Source organism: Amphiura filiformis, chromosome 12 (assembly GCF_039555335.1).
Source record: "Amphiura filiformis chromosome 12, Afil_fr2py, whole genome shotgun sequence".
Taxonomy (NCBI): domain Eukaryota; kingdom Metazoa; phylum Echinodermata; class Ophiuroidea; order Amphilepidida; family Amphiuridae; genus Amphiura; species Amphiura filiformis.
In genome coordinates, this window is record NC_092639.1 from 13,386,293 (window position 1) to 13,407,538 (window position 21,246).

Consider the following 21,246-nt stretch of genomic DNA (forward strand, 5'->3'; position numbering starts at 1 on the left):
ACGTTATGAGGAATTAAACAAGTGTATTTACTGTATGTTGTTGTATATTTCTCAAAGTATTATATAAAGATATCCATAGAAATTGAAGTAACTCAAATTTGAAACCAGAATTACAATTGAATCCCAATATAATAATGAATTTGTTCCACATATGCCCCGTATTAAATGCATCACTTTTTTACCGCTGTAAAGAGTTGAAAGTACAGTACTTTTTATGGGTTTCTCGATCAGCAGATTTGGACCAGAACCTACCTGCTCACCAAAAAATAAAAAGGTAGAAATAATGTTTAAAGTTAATTATACTAGTATAAAAAAAATTAAATTGATGCATGATTAACACAAAACAATTATTAATGCAATGGCTATCAGCATTCTACAGTAATCTTACTTCGCTGCAGACTTGACAGGCAGAATAATGTTAACAACATTGTAAAAAAATGTATGTAATAGCATTGTGATATCCAAGAGTGTACATTTATAAAGTTATTTACCTTCATGTTGTTGCCCATGTACAAGGTATGAATCAAGGCCTTAAAACTTCCATGGTTTGAGGTTGATATTAAATATCCAAACTGTAGTTTGATCAGCTCTTAATAGGTGGGAAATGTTAGGCTTTTACCACTACTCCGAAAAGTACACCCACGTTAAGAGTGCTATTAGTTGACCTGTTTGGCCTATATTTTGTGTGTTAAAGAAAGTAGGCAAAGTACAGGAATTCAATTAATAATTTGTGATGCTTCTGGCGAGATGTCACAAGACAATTCTCAAAATAAAATATTTTGATATTAATCCGCGATGTTATAAGGCTCGCCGATTACGAGCTGATCAAAGTATAGTTAGATATTTATATCAAATCAATAGTATGTACGAGGGGGTATCCAAAAGTTTTTGACATCACCCAGAAGTGAAAGAGGTATACCAATGAAATTTTGTCAGTGTAATCACTGGTCCTTATGTACATTATGGTCCAAAAATGGTCTCATAAGTATGTTTACTTTCTTTACAGGTGGCGCTAGATGAGAAGTAGGCGCATAACCTGCAAGATGGTGAAAATTGAGGCACACAGTGTGATTAAGTATCTGCATTTGAAGGGTTAGGCCTACAATGCTCAGAAAATCTATAATGAAATGAAAGCAATCTACGGTGATGATTGCCCATCATATGGCACTATTGCTTTTTTAAAAAGGAATTTCCAAACTGGCCACATGTCCCTCACAGATGAGCCAAGAAGTGGACGTCCATCACTTACGGATGATGCGGCCACAAAGAAAAAACTCAAGAAAGTGGAGGATCTTCTCATGAAAAGGTTATGCGCCTACTTCCCATCTAGCGCCACCTGTGAAGAAAGTAAACATATTTATGAGACCATTTTTGGACCATAAATATGTACATAAGAACCAGTGATTACACTGACAAAATTTCATCGGTATAGCTCTTTCACTTCTGGGCGATGTCAAAAACTTTTGGATACCCCCTCGTATACATTTGACCATGAACAAATATGCATGAAATAAAGCCAATAAATAGCTGATGATAGTTGCAATTTTCTTTTAGACATCGATTTTGAAGCAGTAATCTAGCTAGCTGGCAGGAATTTTCCATCATGTAGACCTTTTCAAATCAACATAGGAAATGTTCAGGAAACCAGGCCACATGCACTAGGTGCATATGTGTCATAATACACTTGGTAAATTCACATAAGCGCTCACCAGTGACACACATTTTATGCAAAGCGCAATTGTGGCAACAACCATATGTGTTGCAGGGATTATTATCTATTTACTTGAATAGGAGGGGTGTTGAGCATCAGCTAACCTAACATACCTGTCGGCGCATCTGACTGTTAAAGGGATCCTTTTGATGGTGGATCTTAGTTTTTCCCTGCACTGTGGTATCTGTTAACAGTGTGGTTTTGAATTAATTACATTGAGGGTTTTAAAATTGTCAATTAGAGGGAAATTGAGGAGGGTGGTGTTGGCTACAAGGACCACTCTGTCATGATAGGAAACACATGCTGGTTCTTTTGATAATTATGATCAATTATGATAATGTGATCACTGTTGCATACCTCAAAAAGAAAAAGCATGGTGTCTAGGAACTTTATTACTTATTTGTAAACCAAGTCCATGACTGCATTTTGGGGAAAAAACCTAATTGAAATGTTAACGTTTTAAGGGCTCGGATAGCGGCATTTGCACAGTGTTTTTCTGTGATATGAGAGCACAACAGACATCAAATTGCATTCTGAATACGAAGAATGTCCTGATAAATATTAAATAATTAAATAGTTTTTGAAATTTGCGATATAATACAAATTTTAGTTGTAGGTGTAATTTATTTGCACTGTTGAAACAGTGTTCAATTAATTTGAACTCACTCGTTTTGACTGTAGATGAATTCAACTTCTGCTGATGTGTGATTATTTCACATGAAAATGTCAACATATTAAGTAATTTTGAAGGTCTTTTGTGGCTATGATGGGTCAGTATCAACACTGGCAATGTGGTATATTTAAAAAATAAAGTTATTGATTCTAGCCGATGTTGTGCATCTATCTTCTCATAACACAGTTGACATGATTATTTTAAGTAAAACAGCGAGGTGAAGCCGAGTTGATTTACGCACGTTGTTGCTATGCACCTCCGATTGCTTCAAATAGCGCGTACGCGTATCGCTTTGACTCGCAGGAGCTGAACAGTGTTATTGTGTAATATCACACGGCTAAGAACCAATAAGATTGCAGGAACTTTCTCAAGTGTTGAAGAATATGTAATCAACCTGGCAATGGGCTATTCCATATAAAATCCACACTACCCCTGTGGAAGATTTTGGAAATATCTTCCACAGGGGTAGTATGAATTTCAAATGGAATGAACACATTCGCAGCTCCATTTGAAACTCCCCCTCCCTCTGTGGAAGATTCAGGTTGAATCTGTCTCAGAGGGTGTACAAAATTCAAATGGCACTGCCTAATGTGTTCATTTCATTTGAAATTCATTCTCCCCCTGTGGCAGATATTTCCAAAGTCTTCCACAGGGGGAGTGTGGATTTTAAATGGAATGGCCCAATGTGGTATATTATGTAATCAACCTGTTACGATCTATTATGTACAAAAATACATGTATACTGCTGAGGGTGCTTAGAATTATGTAAATAAAAAGTCAGTATATTATGTGCCTTTGTATTAAATAGTATATCACAGATATGACGTATATCATTATTTCATCATATCACTCGTTCAACTATAGATGAGTTGACACGTGTCAGCATTTGGGATGCCCTCTGATTGGATGAGATCAAAAGATGTGACATGATCAAGGGGAATAGGTCGGATGTCACTAAAATGTCACTAATATTATTTTTGAGATATTGGCAAAAAAAGCGTACAAATTCTTTTTTTAAAAATATTTTCAATCATTGATAGAGTTATCATAACTCGGTAAACAGATGATGTCTGATTTTGATGGGGTTTGCATCAAATGTTTGCAAGAAAATGATGTAAAAAACTTGTAATTGAAAATTGCTGACAGGGTGATTCATTCCCCTTGAAAGATTTTATGTGGTCTGCCATGCTGTATTAGTTTGCTTTGTGTGAAATAACAGAGTGTATTCTGAATGTAAGCATGTGACATCATAGGTCAACTCATGTATAGAAACCGATTCAAAACCCAACATGTAGAGGTACATAACTGAGCTAAATCATATTCTGACAATGAGGCGAAATGATGTATATTTGAGCTCAATGTTCTCAGTGTTCGAAATAAGCCAAATTTTCAAGGGCCCTTAGGTTTGAAATCTATGGGCCCTCATTAATTTTCACTGACCCGAACTCAAAATATTGTAAGTTGAAGTATGCATTTGGTATGAGTCGGCAGGATATTGCATCAACAGTCCAGCAGTGATTTTCATCGGCTAATGGTCTGACCTGTGTCTGAGGGCCAGTCTTATTTCAAACACTGACCACTGACTGTGCTCCCTGTTCCCACAAAATGAGAGGAAAAGTTTGCCAATCTTTAATTTTTCAAATTCACAATCTGTGGATCATATAAAGCTTTAAAGGGTTGTTCCTTTACTTGGTGTAAAAAAGTCAATATTTCAAGGAAGAATTCTTTTGTTTCTATTGTTCTTGCATGTTCAAGAAACTGCATCTCCTTTTCTTCCCTGGTGACTTTCCGCTCATTTTGTGAGAACAGGTCTCATATCCACATTGTACTTAAGTCACTTAGGGCAATTAAAAGACAATGACATAAATAATATGTCTGGAAATAAGTTAGGTTGAAAAGCTGATTGCATTCTGGTAGTAAAATACTGGATAAAATCTCCCATCTTGTAAACAGTGTGTTATTTCACAAGTAATCAGGAAGATCCTGAAAATGTACATGTATTATGCTGCTGATCTGCTTGTGCAGTAAACCCAATAAACCAATATTATTACAATATCAATATGACAAATATTGTTTCTTTGTTTTCCTTTGGACCTTTAATAGGGGGAAAACCTCACTTCCTCTTGGAAGTTGAAACTGGGTAATTACTTTCGTAGAAAGGAAGACAGGCTTAAATTTAAGGGTAGACGGGGTATTGTTGGTCGAAGCAACCTAAAAATCGATTTTCATTATCTAGATCAATATATTATTGAAAAATAACACCTTGATGGTTTGCAAAAGTTCATTCTACAAATCGTATACTTTGCAAACTTGCTTAATTTATTGTTGTTAATGAGTTATGTACGTTTTACAAAAGTGTTGTTGTTTCAGCCCTCTTTACAACGTAACTCAAGAACCGCAGCACCTATAAAAGTATATCTGTGATATTTTAATTCTTCTACACGCTCACTATGAAGTGAGCAATGCAGTTTTTGCCAAAGCTCACTACCATTCGTAAGATACTGTGAACTACCTAATCACAACAGTTTAAAATAGTTCATAACCTTAAAGCCATAAATTGTATAATTTCTTTATAATATAATTTTGTTATTCTTACCCAAATGTTGAAATAATAGTAATAACCCAGGAATGGGTTCTGTCCATTTTAAGCAGAAATAACCAGGAAAAATAGAAGAAACCCCACTGGCTATTTTGACTGTTTCCATGCTTTTGACTGAATTCAGTTGTTGTTTTTTTGTCCAGATTTATGCAATATTTTTTTAATTTTAAGGCCATTATGGTAATTTTCACATTGTCTTTCAGGCTATACAGACTTTGGCAAAATTGGACTATCATCCCTGCGTTTAACTTGGAGTAGGACTTGTGTGAATTTTGACATTTTGTTGGAAATTGCTCTGGTTAACTTACAATTTAGTACAAACACAACAAATTTAGCGGATTCAATTTAGGTTATGTACATTTGTGAACAGTACAAATATAGTAAAAAATCAGGTTTGGAAAAAAAATTCTAATATTGTACATTATGGCTTTAAAAATCCTCCTCTTCATATCATTTGATATAGTTCAACATTCAGAATAAAACAAGTTCCTGCTCAGCTGGCCTTGAAATGCTTTAGCTGCAGTGGGCTGATGAACTGGACTGGAGTGTAGTAAACATTTTGCTTGATGATCACCATATAAAGTGTGCATGGTCTCAGATGACATGGCTAGAAAATAAACCAAACTTTACTGATGTTGTAATAGTATGAATTCCTTACACAAATTGCACACAAACTTGTGAATGTCAACTGATGTTAGTCCCCTTACGATTACCAGTGGTATCTCAGAGAGGGTTCCCCAAGCTTGGCTTTTCCTATACCGCAGATCGAGCTACCCATCCCTCAGCCGGAAACATGACATAATGTGTATTTCTGACATATATTTCAAGGCCTAAATGTTTTGTAATATTAATTTAATGTTCAATTATTGAAACCAAATAAATTAGACTGATTTGACATGATTTTTCTGGATTTTAGCCAAATTTCCTGGGTTTTTTTTTTTTGGGGGGGGGCATTCACGGATTTTCTCCTATAGTATGGATCCTGTGAATGATGTTCACCCCAAGACTTGTTGACTTTCAGAAAATCCAAAATTCTATTTATCTCCTGTTGATGTTCATCTTGAATGGGATTTCCCCAAGGATTAATTCCATTTGCAACCTTTTTTTGCAGGGTGTATTTTCCCATTAGGCTAATGAAAGTTGACTCCTAGTTTCCCGTTACCCGACTCCGGTCAGAAAAAAATGCCGATCAAATATTTCATTATTTTCCATTATTTCATTATTTCACATTTTTCAAGTTTTTAAGAAAAAAGGATAGTTTTAATGTCATCTTTCACGTCCGACACGTATTTTAAGCACTTTTACCGACCCTGACCGGCCCGAATAGTCTTTTGCAAACGCTGGGTTAAACTACGTGGTAAAATGGCGATATCGTGAGGCGCATTTACTGGAGACTAGCAATTCCCTGCATCTAAGTTTCTCCTACCATTAAATGGATAGACCGAACACAAAGAGAGGCAGCCAAGTTCGCGGGAACCAGCGGATGAACAAATATGAAAGCATTTCTACCGTGCATTATGTAGCGCTATATATAGACAACATCAAAATAAATAAAATAAATAAAATTTGAAGTCAAATTTATTCTGCTTTTCTTACAAATATACATGTATTTAATAAAATAAACTTATAAATAAAATGATTTATTTGTCAATTTCTTGCATGGTTGTTTTATTATTAACACGTGCACCATGTGATGATTTTTTCCAGCAACCTCCAGTTTGTGCAAGTAGACAAACTAATTTCCGTATAAATATTGCTTCCAAAGATGTGCTAGTGGAGAGTAAGTTTGGTTTGTAAAAAGTAGTGTGCAATAGAACACACAGACACAGTGTATTTATATGGAAAAGTGGTTCTCCAAAGACTATCATGGACTTCTGGTGCTTTCATATGTTGCACAACCTAGGCCTATAGGTTAATTTGAAGATTCCAAAGAAGATGTGCTTAATTAAAATTTGTTTTGAAGTGAAGCATGGTCATTACTAACTATACTTTATTATTTTATTTGGGCCTCAAAACATAGCATTCCGTAATTAACTTTGCACCGATAATGAAAGTTTGAAAATAATGAATAATGAATAATGAAACAGTCACCTACCCAGTCATGAAAAACTATGTAACGGGAAACTGGGGATCAACTTTCATTAGCCTTAGGCCAAAAAACAAATTGTTGTGTTGCCCTCAACCGTCCGACCCTAAATCCTGAAAAATCAGGGTCGTAATTTTTTTTTTGAATGATGTTTTTCACTTAAAATTAATATTTTATTGAAAGACTAGTCTTTAATTGATGTCTAACAGGTATCCAGAAGTCAAAATTGACAAATGTCCCCTAATTGAAAGCTATTTAATATTTGAGGCTGACAGCATGTGTCATAGAGGGCGCTAAAGATAACCTCATACACAAATCCAAAGCTCAATAGTATCCATCGCTACAATACTAAGTAAATAGACAAGCGTCTCGCAGAAGAGGCTAATGCATGTGTGTGCCGCGAAATCCCCAGCACTGCACGGATGATGATTCAGAGGTCACCAGAGAAGTTGCATGTTGGAACAAGTTGGAGTTGTCAGTCACATATTAGTCTGCATAAATTCGTTGATTCATTGCTGTCACAGGTACAACTGTGCGTTGAATTGCACTCTGAGACCAGCGGTAAGTCTGTTATTGTACATGCTTGTGACAAACAAAAAAACATTAAAGAATTTGAATAAGCTTATAACCTAGTCTCATGCTCCTTGCTAAATCATAAATGTCAATTGTTTTAATATCATACACATGTACAGAAAGAGGGCGAAAAGTTTCTACAGAAAGTGTAGAACTTACATACATAGGGATAATAGTCTTTCCAACTTGAACAGTCACAGTATCGTAAACCCGGGGCAATAATCGACCGTGTGAATATATAAACTTACATGTAGTAAATAGGTATGCCAGGTGAATTCAAATTTGCCATCAAACTGCATCATTTTATATATCAAATTAAAGCCCTTGAGTAAAGAAAGCCAACACTGAAAACCTTTTTGTCATAGCACTTTCCGTAGCAAAGTTACATCTTGTCAAAGATTGACTTTCATCAAAAAGATTCTGCTAGCAAAATTCCCCAAAACAGCATTACGGGGGTGTTTCTAGATCTTAGTCTCATGACGATAGCACCTTTTTTTAATGGAACTGCTATCAAATCACAGGGTTGCATGACTGAGCTACTTCGACAGCTAGATTGGGAGTCGCTACAGTCCAGAAGGAAGTGTAGAAGACTGACCATACTTCAAAAAGCCATCACTGGTCACCTATCCCTACCTGTCGGAAAACTCCTTCAGCCCGCCCCACGTACGTCACGGCATACTAACTCACAAGCCTTCGCAACACTAGCAGCCACGAAAGACTGCTACAAGAACTGTTACCTGCCCAGAACAATCAGAGACTGGAATTCTATTCCAGACTCAATAGCTAAGCTACAAGAACCAAATACCTTCAAAGCAGCCATAGCAAGCCACATCTATAAGCAAGACTAATAAGCATAACATCAAGCGCACACCTTTCCTGACCGTGTGATTCCCGCAGGGAACGTTGGCCAGTATCCAGTCAAAGTCAAAGTCAAAGTCAAAATCTCTCTGAAATTCCATGTGCGAGTCTCTCATCACCAAAAAAAATCATTTGGGTCAAGTGAAGTATAGACAACATATTTAGGAAGGTTTCCTTCTTAAAAAGCTTCTTTTAAATTTCAATGTAAATTTGTATTGCCGGTTTAGGCCATTTTGACTGACTAGCAAATGTGTTAACTGAGGTTTCCCTGTCATACCTATAGTAAATCATGTACTCGAGAACTCTATTTCTAATGCTTACATGTACAATGTTTGTTTGTTTGTTTTAAATGATCTTCCCGTAGGAACTCTACAACGACCCATAATAGGAGAGGGTTAATGGCTTGCACTACCCCCATCCCCCCACCAAAACTCTAATTTTATATTGCGTTGCTCCTGTATGGACTACATCGTGTAGTACAGCTGCACTAGTACTAGGCAGTAGGCCTATAAAAGTCGATATGACCTGTAGGGGCAAACTTGCTTTGCTCCCCTGGTTAGCAGAAGCTTGGTACTAAATAAATACAATCTTCGATGACTCGGAACCAACAACAAAAAGTGACACAAATCATCACAAATCCAAGGATACACTTTAGCTGAAACGTATCTTGATGATGTTTATTATCTTCACTTGCTATTCTTCTTCTAGTTCTTGTCACAAATACTAATTATGTTGGTTCAGGTAAAGATTAATTGTATCTTTACCGAGAGCTTCTACACTACAATACTTCAAAATACAAGATGACAGCCTCCAGTGCCAAATTCGCACCAAATTACATGTGATTGATGGGCTGCAGGCTATGTTTAGCTTATACTTCAAGGGCGCTCATCACATAAACAAACATGTAATAGGAATGCAATGATTAAGGATGCACAACACTTAAACAAACTTTGATTTTGGTAAATGGCATCAACATTCCGGCGCCTAATTGTCTGCTACCAGCAACAATTCTTCTTAAAACATAGTTTTGGTGTGCCATTTACTGACAAAACTGAACCTTTTACAAGAGGTGCCTTTGTGACCCCTTAAACTTCAAAACATCAAACTTGACTGATTTTGAAACATGAATAAAGTTTATGAAATCAAAAACCTTTATCTGATTCACTTGTGTGATAAAAACTTGTATCAATGCTATGATTCAAAACAAAAAAAACATTTCAAAAATTTCAAGTGATTTGATCCAAAAGAAAAAATAAACTGAGTTTTGGAAATTTCAAAAGTTTTCAAAAGTGATTTTGACTTTAAATGAAAGAATTATTTTGCTTCAATTTACAAGTTAGATGATGCTGCACTCAAGAGATAACTGCCCATGCCAACCAAAATTACTTGAAACAAAACCAAACAAAAGCCCACACAAAAGGCAAATTTGGTGAGATTGGAAAGCCAACTGAACACATGGGAGATACTATTTAAGTGCAACATGATCACAACATATCAACATGAACACAACAATGTTTAGTTTGTAAACTAGAAATGCAGTCTGTTGCTGTCCTTTCAATGAGAGTACATAACTCCTTGCATGCGAATATCTTGTTTGGTACACCTTGTAAATGAGAATACAACTTGATATAATATGACTGCCTGTGCACAACCATAGCAGCCATGAGAAAAACACAACTTGATATAATATGACTGCCTGTGCACAACCATAGCAGCCATGAGAAAAACACAACTTGATATAATATGACTGCCTGTGCACAACCATAGCAGCCATGGCCCAAATTTGCAAATTCAGTCAATCCAGGTTATAGTCAAAACACCAGATGCTGATAGGATGCATTTACTTGCAAAGTACATGTAGATAGGAATACACAATTACAAACTTGAGTGAAATTATTTCAGACCTCGATCATGCATACCCTTTGATTAATAGCAGAGCAACAATTTCAAGAGAAACCAAATTTGAGCATTATCGAGATTCCAAAATACACGCAGAACATTACTTTCAAATGTGTCTCCCAAATATGGATTACATGCTATACTGTACACAACCACAAATTGTGCACACATTTTAAGCAGTAGAATACAATGCAGAATTTTGCAAATTAAAACTCCATGGGCCTGTGGTGTACCAAACTTTAAACAAACTTGCTAATGATGCACACTGGTTCCATCGGTACAAATTGCATGCATAGGATTCTTCTTTACAATATCAAATTCACAGATGTGGTAATGTAGGTGTCAAACATGTTCATTCTTGATCTTGACGATGAGTTGTATACGAATCTGGCAACTTCACACTAAACGCAGACACGTCGCTGTAGAGACGAATCACCAGTCTTCACATCTGTAGTACAGGTAGGTTCATCCGTCATCACATCTGGTAGATCTCATGATGAATTTGACAGTTTGCATCAGTTGTTCCAAAGTATAAGCAAGGTGTCAGCTTGCCTTTCATGGCAATTTAACGTAAACTGATGGTTAGTCTTATTTTATATATCAGCTGATCCGTAGCTTAGCCTCCAGACTAAGTGGCAATTTAGCTTAGCTGATACCTTTTGGTTATAACGGTTTCATTGACTTGTTGTTATAACACTATTAGTTCTTTACAATTCCAGGCGTTTCACTGGTTTCAATGTTCGTCTTGGTCTTGCTTCTGGAGTACCTGACACTGATACAGTTTCATTGTTGGTAGCACTGGACGTAAGTTTAGGCTTGGTACTTGGGTTACCCAGTGCTGGTACTGGTGGATGAGCTGAAGTAGATTCTTTCTTCACTCCTATATCTTGATCTGGGACTTCTGATTCCAACAGCAAACACAGTTTATCAATGGGTCTGGTGAGAATGCTTGTCCTAGTTTTCACTCGCACACGTTGAACCAGTCCATCACTTGCTGGGAGAGTTTCGATCACCCTTCCTAGCGGCGAGACGTTTCTGGGTGTAGATTCATTTACAACCATGACGACATCTCCCACCTTGGCATTTCGCTGTGGGTGAATCCACTTTTGTCTTTGTTGTAACTGAGGAAGGTATTCTTTGATCCATCTGCGCCAAAACAGGTCTGCCAGATACTGGACTTGCCTCCACCGACGCTTGGCATACTGACTCAGCTTTCCTGCAGTGGCTGGTGGTAAGATCATGTCACTCTTTAGTTGAAGAAGGTGATTTGGTGTAAGTGGCTCTAAATCAGATACTTCTCCAGGAACATTGGTGAGTGGTCGGCTGTTAACTATGGCTTCTATCTCACACAGTAATGTATGAAGAGAGTCATCTGTTAGTATTTGTTCCTTTATAACAGAGCACATCACTTTCCTGATTGTTCGTATTTGACGTTCCCAGATGCCTCCATGGTGACTTCCTGCTGGTGGATTAAAGGTCCACTCTATCTCTCTTTGCAGAAGGTAGTCATGGATTCTGTCTTGATTCCAAGCGGCAATTTCACGGCGTGACTCTCTTTCTGCCCCTATCAAATTGGTGCCATTGTCAGAGCGGATCTGTTTCACTTGGCCTCTTCTGGACACTCTAATCGTCAGATGACATTTACGCAGGCATCAGTGTCCAAAGATGCTGCCATTTCAATGTGTATGGCTTTGGATGCAAGGCAGACTTAACACTACACCATATCGCTTGACTATACTACGGCCTTGTTTAACTTCTAGTGGACCGAAATAGTCCATTCCAACTCTTGAAAATGGTGGCTCTCCTGGAGTGACTCTGTCTTTGGGAAGGTCACTCATCATCTGCTGTTGTACCTTTGCATTCCTCTTTCTGCAGGTGATGCAACTGTTGATAACCTTTCTAGCTGCTGCATTAGCATTTGTTATCCAGTACTTCTTATGCAGATGAGCCAACATGTGGTTTCTGCCCCCATGTCCAGTTGCTTCATGGACGCCATGTAAAATCAACTTTGCAATGTGGGACTTCTTTGGTATGATTGATGGAAATTTTGTCTTTTCAGGTAGAGCTGACTTAGCCAGTCGACCACCTACTCTGATTACTCCATCTTCTATAAATGGATTAAGTCTGTAGAGAGGACTTGCTTTCTTAATCTTGCTAACTTGTCGCAAGTTGTCTTCTGGCTGACTGTCATTACTTCTCAATTGCAGCTCTTTTAGTGTCTTAATTTCTTCTGGATATGCCTTGGTTTGGACATATACTATTACAGCTCTTTCTGCTTCTTGCATGTCAGCAACATTAAGCAAATCTGTAATGTTGCCATGCTCTTCATTCTCATCATTCTTTCTACCATCATCATCTCCATTATCAACTCTATCATCAACTCTATCATCATCTCTATCATGACAGATCTTACGGAGATATTTCTTGACTCTGAGGATCCATGCAACACAACGACAAAGTTGATACCATGAGGAGAATCGTGTAAGTAGTTTCTCCATTGTATCTGTTGCTTCTTCTGTCGACGCTGTGTTGACTACTAATTTCTTTTTAACTTCTGGATCATCAGCTAGCTCTTCAGCGCTGTTTCCAATGGTAGTCTTTGGCCACTGGTTTTCTGCTTTGTGTAAGAAGTCTGGACCATCAGTCCACCTTCTATTCTTGAGGAAGCAATCAACGGCTAAGCCCCTTGAGCAGTCGTCTGCAGGGTTTGAGCTGGTTCCTACATACTTCCATTGGTGTGGCTGGGAGCCATCTCTAATCAATGCGACTCGATTAGCCACAAAGGTGTGGAATCGGGCGGTGTCATTGTTAATATACTTGATCACGGTCTGACTATCAGTCCAGAAGTATGTGCTTTCGACTTTCAACTGTAGTTCCTTTTGCAACATGTTGTTGACCTTTACTGCCATTGCAGCTGCAGTTAACTCTAGGCGAGGTATAGTTATGATCTTCAAGGGAGCAACTCTTGCCTTGGCTGTCAGGAGAGTAAGATGCACTTGACCCATCTCATTAACTAATCGTAAGTAACTCACTGAACCATACACCTTCTGACTTGCATCACAGAAGTGGTGCATCTGGACTTCACTTTCTTCAAAGTCCTTGGGCTTGAAACATCTTTCGATGGTGAAATCTGACAATTTCGGTACTTCATCAAGCCATCTTTCCCAACGGGTCAGAAGCTCACTAGGAATAGACTCATCCCAACCAAGCTGCAGCTTGCTTAAGTTCTGCAATATTTGTTTTGCTGGCAGGATTGCTGGAGCAACAAATCCTAGCGGGTCATAGATGGAGCTTACAGTTGCTAGGATGCCTCTTCTGGTAGGAGGTCTCTCTTTCACTTTAATATGGAAGCCAAACCTGTGGGTTTCTGGTGACCATAGCAACCCCAGCACCTTTTCTGATGGTAACTCTTCATTCTTCAAATCTAGTGTCTTTGTAGTCTCAGCTCTATCGTCTTCAGGAACTGACTGCAACACTTCTCTTGAGTTACTCAACCACTTGGTCAACTTGAAACCACCATCCTTACACAAATTGGTGAGATCACTGACGAGTTGAATAGCTTTGCTTTCACTTTCGATAGATTTGAGGTAATCATCGACATAGAAGTTGGACAGCACCGTGTTGCATACTTCTTCGCTGTATTTCTCCTTACCATCATCAGCGGTCTTTCTCAGTGCGAAATTCGCACATGAAGGTGACGGTTGTACGAACAAGTGCACATTCATCCTATATTCCTTCAGAGGCAGACTCAGGTCACCGTAGGGGCCACCATAGAAATCTTACTAAGTCTCTGTCTGATTCTGGTACACGCACTTGATGGTACATTGCTTTTATATCTGCTACAACTCCAACAGGGTGCTCTCTAAACCTCGTCAACACACCTACCAAGTTGCTTGTCAAGTCGGGTCCTTTTAGTAATTGTGAGTTTAAGGACTGGCCCATGTACTTCGCCGCACAATCAAATACAACTCGCAGCTTGCCCTTGGTGGGGTGAAACACCCCATGGTGGGGGACGTACCACACCTTGCCATCCTTTCTATTGCATGCATCTTTGGGCACTTCTTCTGCATAATCATTTTTAAACATATCATTCATGAATGCAGTGTATTGGTCGTTGAAAACAGAGTCCCTTTCTAACTTCCTCTTCAGATGGCATGCTCTTAATTGCTTGATGTATATTGTTCGGCAATTTCATGTCATCATCTTTAAGCGGGAAACCTACTTGGTAGTGCCCATCTACATACTTGATTGATGCTTCTACTTTGTTTAGGAATTGTCCTTCACTCACGCTTCTCTCTGGTTTATCGTCAATGATTCGCTCATTGAACTCAGCATTGTAGAGTTTCTCTAATTGCTGGTCAATAGTGTCATGTGCCTTAATTCTGTGGATGACTGATGTCCTTTTGGGTTCTTTATGTGTGACACCATACACTGTCCATCCGAGTCTAGTTTGGCAGGCGAAAGGTCCTTCACCTTGGCTATTTACTACATGTATTGGCTCAAATGCTTTAGGCACATTATTTCCTATGAGGAGACCAATATGGCATTGAGATTCATCATTTAATCTTCCTAGCTTAACTTCTTCCATATAAGGAATTGCATCAATATCATCCTGGTTGATGATGTCAGCCAAGTCACCAGGGATCTTATCTTGTGTATATGCCTTTGGAAGAGAGATGATATTATTTCTGTTCATGTCAGAAACTTCTAAATCTTGGATGATTTCACTGTCTACTATGATATCATCTGTTATGGTTTCAATTTCCAATTTGGTTTTCTTGCCTTTAACATGTAGTTCCTTTTGCAGCCTTTCAGAACAGAATACTGCATCACTGCCGTTGTCGAGATAGGCGTATGTTTCTACAGACATTCTGGAAACTCTTGAGTAGACTATGACTGGTATTATTGTGGGATATGATTCACTAGATTTAACTCCGGCGCCTGTAAGCCCACATGTCTGATTAGCAACTTCACCAGACTTCTGTGTCTCTTCCTGTTTCACATGTAGCACTGTTGGATGGCGCTTTTTACATGTCTTGCAGGTAAGCTTGTATTTGCAGATTTTACTGTAATGTGTTGCTTTCTTTAGGCAGCCAAAACAAACTCCCAACTCTCTTAGATAGTGCAACCGGTCACTTATAGGTTTTTCCTTTAATTTGTTACACATTTCCAAAGTGTGATCTTTACCCTTGCAATATATACACGGCTTGTCGGCTCCTGGGCTACTTGACGACACATTTGGCCTGGCTCCTGGACTATATGACATTACATTTGGTCTGGCTCCTGGACTATTTGATGTCACACTTGCCGACACAGCTTCTGTGTTTGTTGCTAGATTTCTTCTAGCTTTATAAGTCTGCTAGTTTGGGTTTTTTACCCTTTCTTCCTTCTTAGTACTATCTTCCTTCTCCGTCACACTTCTACCGTAGGCAGCATTAGTTGCGATTCTAGCCTGTTTTTCTAAGAAGGAGGTGAAGTCTTCAAATGTTACCACTTTGTTTCTTTCTTCTTCTACATAATCTACTTGTCTCCTCCATCTGTCTCTCATACTATATGGTAACTTCATCATCAACATTCTAATGTTTGCTGTACTTTGCAACTCATTAGTATAGCCCAGGCTGGTCATGGTATTTTTGCATTCTAACAAAAATAGTGACAAATCTTGTAGCCCTGAACTATCACCTTTCACATTCGGCCACTGCCTCATCTTCGCTAAGTAAGCCTCTGCAATCTTGTGCTTATTACCATATTTCCTTTCCAGCAACCTTTTAGCTTCCAGGTAACCAACCTCATCATCCATGTGAATACAACTTTTCACCAAACTGTTGGCTTCACCTCTTGTGTACTGTTCAAGATAGTACAGACGGTCTCTATTACTTTTGCTCTTATTTTCGATTATGAATTCGAAGGCTCTTATAAAAGTAATATACAGAAGCGGGTCTCCAGTAAATGTCTGTAATGTCCGCTTTGGTAGACTCGCTTGTTTATGTTGTTCCACCAGCAGCCTTGTTAAGTTGTCTTGGTTGCGTGCCAAATTTTCTATACTGGTATCTTTATCTTCTTCTTTCACTTCTGTTGTATGTTGCCGTGGCAACATGACTTGTTTTTTCTTCACATCAGGCTCTGGTGACGAAGTTACTCTATGACCATACTTTACTGATGAAGGCCCGTCATGTTCATACTGTTCACTGTACTGTTCTTGACCATGGTGACGATACTGTTCATCAATATTTTCATATTTCGTGGCTGACAAATAATGTGGGGGTATTCTGTCCCCTGTACTTTCTGATTCCTCAGGTGCTGCTGCAGGAAACAAGACTTCACTTGGTGGTGGAAAGTTGACTTGCATAACTTGACTGGTTGTTAACCTGCTTCTTGGCTGAACTTGTTGACCTAAATCAGTATGTACTTTACCATCAGTAGTCATGCCCACTGCTGGCTGCTCTTTTGCAGGTCCCAACTCCACATGTGTGTATTTTGGTCTTGCCCCTGGATTTAGACCTACAGCACCAATTGTATCATGTTTAGCTAGGAACTTGCTATCAATTTCTTGACCTTCTCTAGTGTTGTGGTTCAACCACTGCCTCACTGATGTGTTTGTATCTGGTTGAGCTTCTGTGAGGTCATCAAGCACCGATTTTGGTCTACTTCTTAAGCTCTGGGATTTATGTTCATAATCCTCCAATACATCTATTTTGGCTTGCTCTATGTTTATTTCAGTCTTCATTTCCAACCACTCTCTTTGTTGTTGCAAGTCCCTTGCCCTGGCTTGGATATTAAATTCCTCACTTTCTAGAGCTTGTTTTTCCTTCAATGCTTTGGCACGACATTCTAGCTCTACCTTTCGAGTTGCAGCTTGCAATAAAGCATATTCTGTACTTTTAGATAATGCATCACTTTTATAAGATCTTCTGCTTCTTAATTCGAACCGCTTTTATGACTCGACATGATGTTTTCGATAGTACCGAAACGAATCGAATTAACTAAACGACGCCGATGCAAGCAACGAAGCGTTAAATATTTTTTAAAGTGAACAACGGTTCACTAATTTATGTGAGAAACTATACGTAGGACCTGTGTAAAGTGTGCTTTGTGAGGCTACATGTGTCGAAACTTAAAATAAATACTGAATGTCAGTATACACTAAACTTCGCTTGAATGCAGGCCCACGTTGCTTACCGACGGTGGGAGAAAGCTCGATCCACTCGTTTATCGCGGCAACCGACAGGCGGGAGTAAGCTCTTTGCGCCCGCTTATTGATAACAAAATACCACAAAACTCTTTTTTAGGTAGAAGTCCTGAGTCAGTGTTGTATGATTCTATGAGTTATTCCTGCATGCACTAGCTGTGCAACTGCAAGATTACTAATGTCAGTATTAGAGGCGTACATGCAGGCACTTTACTACCAAACTTTATTTGAATTGTCATTCCTGCACAACGGTGCAAGAGATCTAATGTCTGTGTTAGAAATGTACATACAGGCAGCTACTACTGATATCTTTATTTTGATTTCTACGATTCGGATTCATAGGCCTCAATAACTTCTTTGAAGTTCTAATCCTTAAGCTTCTACCAAATGTGCATTTATCTACATGCACACTTATTAATATTTGCTATATTCAGTGACGTCTGACATGACTGGAGGCTGTGGTGACTGTCTGTGCCAATGCAATGTTTATGTTTACACTGCTGACACGACCTTAAGCTTTTAGCTATTTTTAGGTAAGCTTACAAAACAGACGCTCAACTGAACCTTTATTTGGTAACTATTTACCAACTATAGCATCTTTTACAGATAATTAATCTTTACAAATGTAGGGGCAAACTTGCTTTGCTCCCCTGGTTAGCAGAAGCTTGGTACTAAATAAATACAATCTTCGATGACTCGGAACCAACAACAAAAAGTGACACAAATCATCACAAATCCAAGGATACACTTTAGCTGAAACGTATCTTGATGATGTTTATTATCTTCACTTGCTATTCTTCTTCTAGTTCTTGTCACAAATACTAATTATGTTGGTTCAGGTAAAGATTAATTGTATCTTTACCGAGAGCTTCTACACTACAATACTTCAAAATACAAGATGACAGCCTCCAGTGCCAAATTCGGCACCAAATTACATGTGATTGATGGGCTGCAGGCTATGTTTAGCTTATACTTCAAGGGCGCTCATCACATAAACAAACATGTCATAGGAATGCAATGATTAAGGATGCACAACACTTAAACAAACTTTGATTTTGGTAAATGGCATCAACATGACCATTGACTTCAATGGGGTATACAAGCTTATTCACGCACAACCAAGATCAATTACCCGGCTATTGTGAGTAGCCTTAGTCATGTCCCTCGACTAATTATTCGTCTCAAAGAGCTTCAAAGGTCTGAACCAAATGGCCAATCGTGGCTGTGGATTCAACCTACCATGGCGATTTCTCCCATGAAGATATAGGGTCGATGACACTGTGTGACAGCTAGTCAGCCTTAAAAAAAGATCTGTGATTTCAGTTGATATCAGCAATAAACTGAATAAAACGGCAATCTTTATCCGATACTTCCAAAATACTGAATTGAACTTGTAAGCGTGATACACACACAGATTCCAGACATGACGAATTTTACGCGCTCACGTGTAACGCGGATGTGTGAGTTTGGTTATGGTGGATTATTTCCCACAAGGTCAAATGGGGTCACGAACGGGGGGTCGTTTGGCTGAGGAGTCATCTTTGAGCCCCTGTGAAATTTTTATTAAGCCAATGAGTGGTCTACCCTACCTATTATACATGTAGGGGTATACGTCGAACAACTGAATACATGCACAACGTACGGACCAATATATTTTTGTAAACATTTTAGGCCTATAACAAAATGTATATTTTCGTACAATTGTACAACTATTGTTTCTACCCTATGACCTATAAAAGTTACCGTACCTGTTATCAAAGTGTCCGCAAAAAACTGGTCATCGCAAGTATCTTTGATGCTGAAAAGTAACGATATTCACGCAGGGACAGGCCGAAAACCTTACCTCAATCGTAAAATCCAGCCCATGCATGTCATAAATAATTCACTGATTGTGTCCACGTATTGTTATTGCACCTGTTAAAGCAGAAGTCATGCTGAATTTATACTTGATCGCTGGATCACCATGTGAATTCGCCTATTAAAAAAAAAAAAAAAAAACCTCTACGACCAGGTTGTTAAGCATCGAGCACGCTGACTGGCTTAGCAAATATCCAATTATTTTTGTAAACCAATCAGGTTAGACGTACTTTACTGGCGGGTCACATTAATTCATACCATAAAAGGCCGTCGCCTTCATTGATTGGCTTACGATTGCGATGAATGGTGTTTGCAACCAATCACAAAACGGGTTACAAATAAATAAGGCACCCATCGGAAATTTTGTACACGTCCATGATGACGTCATGCCACGAGGTAGCCGGAGGCTTCGCTTTTCTGCTAGCTTTAAAAGCTAGCGAGTGGAACTATCAAGTCAGTTTCACACCTGTGATTTATGGAGCATATCATAAAATCTCTGAGCACATACACAGCGGATTTGACAGATAAAAATGACATTTGCAATTCTGAGCAACGGGATTCCATGAAATTGAAGATTAGGCCTAGATGTAAGTTATTCTACAGGATCGGTAATAATTAACAGCTGGTCTGCTGGGAACCTAGATTGCCTACTAAAGGCAAAATAGATGATGTCTGACATCTGGTATGAAGAGGAGGGGGGCTAAAAAATGGGAATTTGTCATGTGCGTCATCACGAGCATGCCTTTTTAGATGTCTATATCAGCAAATAGGTGGGAGATACATTTTTTTTGGAGTCCAGAATCTGGTTATTTGGGTCAAAGACACCCTAAATTCCAATTTGTAGCCCTGTAGCTTTACCCCCAGGGGAAGATGTCTAAACTCGGAAGAAAATTATTAAATTAACGTCTCGGAAACGACAAGGAGTAGAGACCTACCGTTTGAAATGTGTTCATTTGGCACATAGGGCTATGATATAAGTGATTTTAAACAAAATCTGAGAGGGTGACCAGCCAACCTTTTGTGAAAACTAGGTGATTTGAGATGGACTGACCCTTATGTCAACAATGCTAGCCTAGTATAGAGTAGGCCTACATTATCTGTTCATTATTCATGTTTTTTGCTTGGTCAGTCAGTGTTGATATTTTTTGCAATGGATATTAAAACTGTAAATGTTGAAATTTGGATGAAAGTTTAAGGGATCTAGAATGAGCGTTTATTGCGTTTCGACAGTATTTTTTGTGGGACATGAGAGCACCTCAGACCTATCGAATTGCATTCTGAATAAGAAGCATGTCTTTCTGATATCAAATAATTTTCATTTTTTGAAAATCACAATATAATACACATTTTATGACAAATTATAAAAATGTGATATTTTTCAAATTTTTGATATATAACAGTCCTCGAAGTAAATTATATAAATCTAATGATATATTCTTAAAGTGTATGTGGTGGGAGGAAAGCCGACGGTCAATTGAAAATTTTGACATTTCATATTGAAGATATGGATTTTTTCCCAAAAAGACCTAATTTTTTTTGGTGTTTTGGAAAATAAATCCATATCTTCAATACGAAAGGTCAAAATTTTCAATTGATCGTCGGCTTTTCATCCCACCTACATACTCTTTAAGTATAAATCATCAGATTTAGTAAGTTTACTTCGAGTACTGTTAAATATCAAAAATATCAATTTTTAATGATTTGCCATAAAATGTATATTAAATTGCGAATTTCAAAAAATCAAAATTATTTGATATCAGAAAGACATTCTCCGTATTCAGAATGCAATTCGATATGTCTG

General features: G+C 38.2%; 3 protein-coding genes across 3 annotated transcripts in view; 1 reads left to right on the top strand and 2 right to left on the bottom strand.

Moving 5' to 3' along the window:
• Positions 1 to 7,499: 7,499 nt before the first annotated feature.
• The window catches only part of LOC140165820 (uncharacterized), a 71,000-nt gene continuing 57,253 nt past the window's right edge, over positions 7,500 to 21,246 (top strand). The window contains 1 exon segment of the mRNA XM_072189143.1: positions 7,500 to 7,630. The gene's annotated coding sequence lies outside the window, so the exon portion shown is untranslated.
• Positions 12,076 to 14,124, bottom strand: LOC140166637 (uncharacterized). Its single transcript, XM_072190137.1, has one exon. The coding sequence runs from the start codon at positions 14,122 to 14,124 to the stop codon at positions 12,076 to 12,078; it is 2,049 nt and encodes a 682-aa protein (XP_072046238.1).
• On the bottom strand, positions 14,487 to 15,665 carry LOC140166639 (uncharacterized). The gene has a single exon (XM_072190138.1). The coding sequence runs from the start codon at positions 15,663 to 15,665 to the stop codon at positions 14,487 to 14,489; it is 1,179 nt and encodes a 392-aa protein (XP_072046239.1).